At 34.2% G+C, this 10016-nt stretch overlaps 1 protein-coding gene across 2 annotated transcripts; it reads left to right on the top strand.

The window, feature by feature from the left end:
- The first annotated feature begins 1384 nt into the window (after window positions 1–1384).
- LOC149550884 (inositol oxygenase 1-like) lies at window positions 1385–7566 on the top strand. 2 transcript variants are annotated; one of them, XM_089786466.1, is made up of 12 exons: window positions 1385–1440; window positions 1565–1638; window positions 3598–3721; window positions 3797–3878; window positions 5225–5429; window positions 5647–5706; window positions 5940–5992; window positions 6089–6211; window positions 6469–6538; window positions 6628–6706; window positions 6863–6944; window positions 7155–7566. In XM_089786466.1, exons 2-12 carry the CDS (start codon window positions 1620–1622, stop codon window positions 7179–7181), a joined length of 924 nt encoding a protein of 307 aa, XP_089642592.1. In that variant the 5' UTR covers window positions 1385–1440; window positions 1565–1619; the 3' UTR covers window positions 7182–7566. The 2 variants fall into 2 exon arrangements, with proteins under 2 accessions (XP_089642592.1, XP_089642591.1); XM_089786465.1 differs by lacking the exons at window positions 1385–1440; window positions 1565–1638 and adding an exon at window positions 1788–1906.
- The last annotated feature ends 2450 nt before the right edge of the window (window positions 7567–10016 follow it).

The following is a 10016-nucleotide window of genomic DNA, read 5'->3' as shown; positions in this document are numbered from 1 at the left end:
CATTGATTTTCTCCAAATTAGGCAGACAGTGTGCTGGCAATGGTGACGTTCTCATCATCTTGAAAGGAATCATGCCACTACTAATGATGTTGACAAATACAAATGTAACGTCACATTGAAAAATGTGAGCACATATGTCTTGCTTATTGTTGTTTTCATGGAGATCCATGAGGAGTTTGTAGTTTAATAGTTCCAAGCTTAATTTAGTCTAAGTTCTTTTATGATCTCTTTTGTTTTGTGATGTGTAACACATTTAGGTAAAAAGTCGAAGTTTAGGTTTGTTATTAAGGTTAATTATGCGTTGTAGGCTCTTGCTTAAATTGTTAATCTTGAGTAGATTCGTAGATTCGAACTCAAGACCTCCCAATTAAGAATCTCACAATCTACCACTGTGTTGTAGGCTCTTGCCTCGATGTGTAACATGTTTTCATCACTATCATGGAGAAATTAAAATTGGAACTTTTGTATAAACAATTTAAAATGTCTATAGTTTTCAAATGAAGAGTTAAAATGAATTTTTATAATAATTGTTTATAAGATATAACAAAGGCTTTATGTTTCACCTCTTTTTCAAACATCATTTGGATGTAAGTAAGTGTTAAGAAAAATGGTCTACTATTTTGAAATATATGGTTAATGAGTTTGTCTTAAAAATTACTTAGTTGCATCTTGATAGCAATATCATAAGATGACCACCACTGGATGTGTTCTCAAATGTGGCGACTAACTCACAAGACAAGTTTGTATCAATACATTGGACTTGAAAAGTAGTCACTTGATTCCTCATCCAATATCATAAGATGACCACCACTCTTCTCAAATCTTCTCAATACTCACAAGATAAATTAGTCTTCCACGTTGGTGGTTTAGAGATAAAAGTAGGGAAAAACTAATGATTCTTAATGAATATACTAGAAATCAAGTCATGGTGAGTCCATCTTGGGCGTTAAATGTTTAGATTTACACAAATAATTTAAAACATCTTTCTTGATCCTAATAGACTCATTCAAAACTACTCAACTTCACCAACATATCAATGACCTATTAACAATTAATTAATTTATAAAACAAAAAATAATATAAAATCAAAATTATTTAATCCCCGAAACCATTTAGTAGAACCCTTACATCAAAAATAAATAAAAAATGAAAATGAAAACATAATTGTCAAATTTTAAAACAATAAATTAATATAAAATCAAATTTATTTAATCAGCGCAACAAACGGAAGCCCAGGTACAGGTGGCAATGACGTGGCCAAAGCAGCTGTACGACGTGCTTTCAAACTATTGCGAGTTTACCTACGACAGCTGTTAAATCATCGGATCTGATCCTGTTCTGTTTATACGCTCCTATAAAAGCCCAAGATTGTAGCCCTCATTTCAGGCCACCGTATAAGCTTTCATGTGGGTGTCTCTGTAGGCGTTGCATTTTAATCGGGTATATCTAGATTTGCATCTATCTACAACTGAATTTGTTAATTCGCTTAACGCGTTGATGACAGACAGTTTTCTTTACTCATTTGATGGTTTATTTATAACTTTTACCCACTTTTGACTCGCAGAAAGGCCTGATTACTGGTTTAGAGATTTCCAGATTCAATTTGCTGTAACTACATCATGACGATCACTGTTCCAGGTTAGATCTCCTATATACATGCAATTTTTCCTCTTTTCTCTCTAAAACTTATCGAGTTTTCTCGCAGTCTACCATTGCTGAACATCATATTTGTAGTTTCCTCTTTCTTTCTGAATAAATCCAGTGATTTTGCATATCGAGCCATGCTTCATAGATAGTTTTCTCTAGACTGTGTCTTTTAGATTCTTGGTGGCCCTGGGACATTTTGAAGGCCATATTGATACTTATATCCATTGCTTCTGGATAATGTCATTGTGTTTTGGAAGGGGTAACTTAACATCACCAATGCTCTCTGTAGGGCGGGCTTGAAATTGTCCCCAACTTGTCATTGCAGCACAATTTAACAAGTCACATTTCTAGGATTTATAATTTCAGTTCTTTCATCTTATTAAAGAATAGAAGTAGATACGCATCTGAACTTTTGCTTTAAGTTATGCAGATAATTTCTTGGATCTACCTCATAAATAGGTTTCCACAAAAATGACTTGTCACAGTGGAACATAGGTAAAGATATTTCCAATAGAGTGTTAGCGTCAGAATTTAAAAGCATAGGCAGAAAAAAAATTGCGGTATTATTGTATGATACACTTGATGTTTAAGTTTTTATTTTATAGGTAGGAAGAGCTGTCTATCTGATGCAAAACTACCTAAACTGAGGAAATAGATTACAAATGTGTTATCCAAGAAGATTAATAGGGAAGGCACAAACTGCTCTAGGCCAACCACTTTGGTGAAAAAATCTGCTGGCTGATCGGAATCTTCTTTAGAAGACCGATTACTTTGAAAGGTCTCAAATTTGGACTGACTTGAGCCTCTTAGTCTGACAGGTCTTTGATTTTTTCCAATTTAATTTGTTGCTTTGACACATCCCAAATTTGGGGTTGTTTTGCCCATGGCGAATCTGCATTTTCTAATCACAACGCAATCACACTACCGCAATGCTGCAATCTGAAATTGGAGTAGTCACCATTAATCTGGGACAATTCTGCACTATTACTGAAAATGATATCTGAAATAGGATTCATTAGGTGCAATCAATACAACGAGGAGGAACATACACACATCAACAGTCCACCACTAATATCTACAACCAACATTTACAAGACATCATCTAATACATCACGGCATCAACTGTAAGAATCTCAACAATCACTAGATGTCAACAAGTCATCTGCACATCCAGAACAAAGCATTTGAAGGTATCACATGTATCATCTCTCTGAAGTTTCCACTTGAATCTGGCATACACACTTGGCAGACAAGAGAGGAAAGTTCCAAGAGCTTGGTCACCTCGATGGAGAAAGAGTACAGAGCACATGTTTTTGAACATCTGTATAAGCATGGAATTGCATAATATTAGGCCAAAATTGCCTCCACCACTCTGCTATTTGATTAGCTTCTTTAGAATTGTCAATTTCAATGCATAAAGATGGAATGCCATCTTTATACAAAGTATATACCATGATGCAAGCTCAACCAATAATGCTAAAAAACTGGATACTGTTTGATGGGTTTGGACCATGATCAAACAATACAGAATTTACAACTTCAACATTATATCTCCAACAATTTCAACTATACTACCTCCATGCACGTAAAAACAGTTTTTTCCTATAAATAATAATGTGTTTATTAATTTATACTTATAAAACAATTTGAAATCTGCTAAAAAAGTTTAAATTATTAGGCTTCTATGTAATTCTAACAGTGACTACTAAATAAAATTAGCTAAGCAGCCATATGGGACTGATCTGTAATATCCTGTAGCAGTTAATCCTTTAGACTTTATGCTTAAACCTCACTAGGGAATAGTTCTTAAAGTACTTATAATATATAATGGATACTTATATTTATCAACACAGATTCACTAAAATACATGCTCTTTTTGTACCAACATTTTGGAATGCAAGTGTTACTTCACTCTTTCTAATTCATAAGATCTATTACATAATAATGCAGAGCCCCGTCTGGAAGATGTGCAATTCCACTCTAAAGAGAAGGGTGATGAGAGAACCTCAAATGAACTAGTGTTGGATGGCGGCTTTGAGGCACCAGACAGTAATGCTTTTGGTCATGCCTTCAGGTAATTTTGATTTCCCTTTTCCTTTTAGATCGTATATGTTTTTCTTGCTGAATGCTGATTGGGTGTCCATTACAGAGACTATGAAAAGGAAAGCGAAAGGCAAGCTGGTGTGGAAGAGTTTTACAAAACTCAACACATTAACCAGACTTATGATTACGTAAGTAGGGAAATATATGGTACATTTTGTCTATCTTAACTTAGATGATTTCGTTTTCTTCCTATTGTATTGTAGTGTGATGGTAGAAACATTGCAAAGATACATATGTTCCTTGTTAAAATGGTGGTCTTGCAGCCATGACCATGTGACCCTGCATTTTCAATGTTTCAAGGACGCCACTGGATTTTCCTGCGTCAGAGTAAATACGCTTTCTTTAATAACATCTCCATAAACAGAGAACAACCACTAAATTGCTCCATCTTAGATTTCTATTTCATCATTCTGATTGCAGAAATATTGGCTGTAGTATCCAGATCTAAATATCAAACATGTCAAATCAGTATATTGAAGATGAAGCAGCAAGTTCAAAAGTTGTGGAGTTGGTACTGATTGAAAATTGGGCCAAGTCTGAAGAACAGAAAAGGCAAATTGAAATTCTCCATAAAACGCAAAACATTTAAAACATTTTTTATCATATTATAATTATATTGGAGTCACAAAACAACTTGCTGAATCCTCACCACAGTCTGAATCTCAATTCTTTTGTTTAAGCCTAATTGATTTGTGGGACTCATAAAAGAATTTTTTTGCATAGAAGATTACTTCTGCAATTGTCAATGATTGAAACTTGGGCCAAGTCTCTGAAAAAACAGATATGAGAACACACAAATTGAAATCTTCCTAAAAACACAGAAAACACTAAAAACACCTTTAGTTATATTATAATTATATTTAATTCACAAAATAACTTGCTAAGTTTTCACTCCACAAAATGTGTTTTTCCTACTTCATATGATCTGCGTACCTTGTAATTGCTGTGTGACCACAGAATATTTGATTCACTCCACACATGTTTCTTCTTCTACTTCATATACCATGGAATATTTTATTCACTCCACAACATGTGTTTCTTTTTCTACTTCATATGAGTTGCATACCTCGTAATAACACTGTGACCATGGAATCTATGCTTCATTCCACATGCCAGTTTGACAATGCCGTACATGTGATTTTTTTTTCATTTTAATGATCATAATTTTCTATTTGGGACCGGCAACCTTTTCAGGTAAGTTGGATATACTAGTTTAGGGTTGATTTTGCCCTTATGATACCAAAGTTCTCTCTTTTCTTTGATTTTTTTATGATTCCAAATGTTCTCAGTAATGTGTTGTCCGTTTACTTATTTGAAATGAAAGAGTTCTCAGATTTTTCCTTTATGTTGGGTTTAATGGCAGGTTGGATTGTGCGGGAAGCGCAGATCAACTGGTTATGATGGTCACATTAGGTAGTCAGCTTGCATGTGTCTTATCGCGATTGGTCATCATCTTTGATGCTTGTGGTTGCAGGTATTATGCAAGCGTGAAGAATATAGTAAGCTTGACAAAGCTGTGATGAGCATCTGGGAATGCTGTGAACTCTTGAATGAGTTTGTAGATGAGTCTGATCCTGACCTTGATGAGCCCCAAATTGAACATCTTCTCCAAACAGCTGAAGCTATCCGTAGAGACTATCCCAATGAGGATTGGCTTCACTTGACTGGATTAATCCATGGTATGAATTAGAGCTTGCCTAGGTCTGACTTATTTCCTGATATATGGCTGAGTAACACAATATGTTCTGCAACTGGGAAATTTCGGTCCTTTGCTAAGAAAATTAAGGCATCTTCATAAACCAAAATTTAGATGTAAATCTATTTGATCTATTTCATTTTGGGGATTATATTAGTGGTTTTGGTACTCCAAATGTGTGATGCCCAAGGTGCCTGCAGATCTGGGCAAGGTACTACTTCATCCTAGTTTTGGAGCTGAGCCTCAATGGGCTGTTGTAGGTGAGCTTAACCAACATTCCACAGCATTGAGATGAATGGAACCTGCCTAAAATATTCTTTAGAAAGCTTATCTAGATTGCATTAAGCATATAAACTTATAATGTGCGTAGGGCTCTTTAACTCAATAGCATATAGGCTTATTCTTGTAGCTGGTCAAAGGCTTCCGGAATAGGACTGGATTCCTTGATAAGTGTTGTCCATGCAGTACTAAAAATGCTCATTTGAAATTTTAGGTGACACTTATCCCCTTGGATGCGCTTTTGATAAATCCATTGTTCACTGTGAGGTAAAAGCTATTTTATTTCATTATTCTTTTTTTAAAGATTTTCTTGTAATATTCATATTATGTTCTGCAAGTTGAAATATTTTGTTTGGTGATCAGCATTTCAAGGGCAACCCTGATTATTACAACCCTAACTACAACACAAAGTATGGAGTGTATTCCGAAAATTGTGGACTTGAAAATGTGATTATTTCATGGGGCCACGATGAATATATGCACATGGTATTGTGAATACTTCCTCATTGTATTCAAATTATACCTAGTTTTCCATTTTTTATGCATTTGACGCTTCATCAATCCATTGCCATGTACTATCATTTTTAAGAGAAGCTGAGTGGCGGTATAATAGAACACATCTTTTAGGACCTTGAAGTCCCCTGCATCTAAGTGCATATCTAGATAGGATTGTCCTTTGCAGTATTTAAGAGATTTTCTGTTATTTGATAACAACCTAATTTTTTGATCAATTGGGAAAACAGGTAGCAAAAATGAACAATACTACATTACCTCCTGCTGCGCTTTTTATAATCAGATTTCATTCTTTCTATGGTAAGTAATTCCTAAAGCCATTCCTAAGCTACTCTTAGATATTTCTCAAACATGTTTTGCATAACTAACAGTAGTTTTGTATGTTTCAGCTCTGCATCGAGCTGGTGCATACAAACACTTGATGAAGGATGAGGATTACAAAATGCTAGAATGGCTCAAAATATTCAAGTAAGGAAAGAAAGGCTAAACTGTTGGTTTTATTTTCCATTTTTAAACTGAACTGAATTCTGAGGGTTATAGTAATGCATGTCATACTATAAGGGATATGGTAATGCATACCATAGTATGGTTGTAGATTTTTATTTATTTGTTTTGTGTAAACAGCAAATATGATCTATACAGCAAGAGCAAAGTGAGAGTAGATGTGGAAGCTGTGAAACCATACTATCAATCACTCATTGACAAGGTACACTTTTTTAAGGATCTGTGAGGATTTTGTGTCTCTAAACATATGGATGCAAGGCACTAACATTGTTTTAAACTTTTAAGCATCTGTCAGGATTTGTCTCTAAACATATGGATGCGAGGCATTATTTTTTTCAGCATTAATGAGGACTTCAATTCAGTGAATATATGATTGCAGGCAAAGCTAACAACATTTTTGCTTCCTTTGCAGTACTTTCCTGCCAAACTGAGATGGTGATCAACTAGATGGATGGATTTCGTTAGTATCAATAGCAGAATATGGCAAAGAGTAGCACAGAGTAGCCCTACAGTAGTCTTTATGTTTTTTATTGATAGGGAAGTCCAATGCTCAGTAGGTGGTGCAAACTTCATAGGGAGATTTCTCATCTCTGGTACATTGGACCGTGCATGTCCCTTTCGAAGGATGACTGTTGAGGAACAGTGTCTTGTTATGTTGTTAGCCTCTTTCATATGAAACACCCTACATCAACAATGCACAATAAGATTTATTTTGTTATGCATTCTCTGTTTTGATTTTTCATAGAAACAAACCATGAAAGGGCTTACTTGTCCTATTAACTATTCTACCGTTTATAGAAGTTATTGGTTAATTTTCTTAGTTCTATCATTGTGTATGAGATCGTTCAAAAGTGATCTTTTTTGAGGGGTGTGCTGTGCTTAGAAATGATGCACTTGCAATTATGAAAAGTAAAAATTACATACAAAATTGGCCACTACAGAAAATTGAAATTAAAAAATTCATTGTTTCACTCTGATCGTAAAATGTCAAAAGCATTTTATTGGTGGTTTTTGTGGTCTCAATGATCCTAAAGTTATTGATAGGTTTTACTTCTATGAAGTTTGTGGCTGTACAGAAGTAGTTGGTGTGAAGTTTGTGGTTGTAGAGGATAGTAGGTGTGGGTGGTAGAAGATTGACATGGCATTCTCGTAGTCATTGTAAACAATTTTCAGACTGGAGAGGTATCAAGACCATGCCACAAGAAAGATGGAAGGGGAATAAGGAGTTTGACTGGTTTGTAAGATTGGCAAGCAGGACAACCTAGGAGGTAATTGTTGTTGAAACCGCACAAAACCGCACTTAACATGGTAGCTATGAATTCTGAATTTGAATACCTAATATGAGAGTCTGACCTCAAAACTCTTAGGCAGGGGTTCCGTGAAGGGGGTTTGGGCTCTATTTTTTAGGAAATAGAGGTACCATGAGATATTTTCTTGAAGGCTAAAGGATTATTTAGAATCTTTTCCATCAAATAGGAGCCTCTATTTTTTAGCTCTCAGGTGGGGCTGGAAATAGCCTCACCAGCTTACGAAAACTTTGTGCCATATGTCAACAAATAAAATAAAATATGAAAAGAAAGGAATTTTTTTATTTTTTTATTTGATATTTTAAATTTTAAATCCTGGAAACTTCCTTAAGTCTAGGAATTCAAAATTTTAAGCTGTAATACATTTTATGATTCATGAGACCATTCAGCTTTAAAGTTTAAACATTACTAAAAAATCTTAGCAGTGACTGCTTTACTTTTTAGGAAGCCCCAAGCCCAGCCTTAGACAAATTGAAGACCAGGCCAAATTTCTTAGGCAAATTGAGAAGTTCTGATGGACGGGTTGTGTGGTCCTCGTAATGGCTGAGGTGGCATGTAAAGCTACTTGTTAATCCATTCATGGATTTTGTTAAATGCATTCATGGATTTGTTTTTCTCTTGAAAGTTTAGTCCAGCGATCCAAAGCTTTAGCGCTTTGGAAGGGTGACTCCCAAACCTCTCTCTTAGTTATTTTGTCTGTTTATCTTTCACGCAAGAACAATGATGCTTATGGATTAAAGGATTTTGACAATCGTCATATATGAACGATAATATGATGTTTATCTACATTGCATCATATGATGTAGATGGTTTAGAGGAATAATGAACAATAGCATGATACTTGCATTAATTGCATATAATCTAAAATGGTTTAGAAGAAAGTTGATCAATGACATGATGCTTGCGTTAATTGCATATAATCTAAGCATATTGTGATGGTGCTTCATATGATTGTGTTTGGAAATTAAGAGAGTGATATATATATGACTTCTATAATTATCTTGAATGCATATATTTTTACATTCTACTTCTAATAATTTTAATTTTAAATTTTAAATATATATCAGCTTTTATTTTAAAATATATGCGCCATCAATGGAGAATGATGAATCTCTTGTAGCTGAACATGAATAGAAGCCTATAAAAGGAGATAGGTAAACATTAAAATACTATATTAATAATGTTAAATATGTTTGGTAGAGCTTAATCGTATAAATATGTGCTTTGAATTTTAATGTAGAATGATGAATATCTTGTACAGAAACCTATAGAAAGAGGAACAAAAATATTTAAAAATTAATAATAATGTCAAAGGTGCAAGGTGGTGCCATTAAAAACCTTGACAAAGATTCAAGGGTAGCACGACTAATTTGATGAGGATCTGAAACTAGAAGCAAACTAAGGAGGTAGTGAACAACATGATGTAAGACACTCTTAAAAGTTGACAAGATGAAAAGAAATTTGGACCCTCCAAATTAATCGTCATAATGAAATGGTGCAGGATATTAAGAAAAAGGAGACGAAGGAGTAGCATTCTTTTTCAACTTCCAAATTGTTGGGAGTAACTGACATTTACGTTTCCTTTAGGGAGTAACTCAGAAGGGTGTATTTGGAACTCAAAAAAATCGAATTAATAATTTTGAAATAACTGGCAGTTTATTTTCTAGACTCTTAATTGGTTTTTATGCTCATATTTGAAAAAAGAAAAAAAAAAGTTATTGCCAAAAATGTGTTTTCCAAAGTTTGATTTTAGGTTCAGATTTGGATTGATCAATAATATTGACAACACTTTTGTCCTTAATACATTTTGTTAACAATATGTGATGAAGAAGGAGGAAAAGATTGGATAGGATTAACAATATTAATTGAAAGAGATGACAGAGTATTGGTATAGAATTTGTTTCCTTTGATTACTAGTGCCCTTAATAGATAAGTATTATAAAATCAATGAGACTTTGAATAATAAA

This window comes from Cupressus sempervirens, chromosome 6 (assembly GCF_028749045.1).
Source record: "Cupressus sempervirens isolate cs-2001-9-10 chromosome 6, ASM2874904v1, whole genome shotgun sequence".
Lineage (NCBI taxonomy): Eukaryota > Viridiplantae > Streptophyta > Pinopsida > Cupressales > Cupressaceae > Cupressus > Cupressus sempervirens.
This window is presented reverse-complemented; position numbering and strand designations above follow the sequence as displayed.

Excerpts from the sequence above, each read along its gene's own strand:
- LOC149550884 (XM_089786465.1), top strand. The coding sequence starts at position 1,885 with ATGTCATTGTGTTTTGGAAGGG. Across the intron at positions 3,879-5,224 it reads TTAACCAGACTTATGATTAC|GTATTATGCAAGCGTGAAGA; the intron begins GTAAGTAGGGAA and ends TTGTGGTTGCAG. Across the intron at positions 6,212-6,468 it reads ACGATGAATATATGCACATG|GTAGCAAAAATGAACAATAC; the intron begins GTATTGTGAATA and ends TTGGGAAAACAG.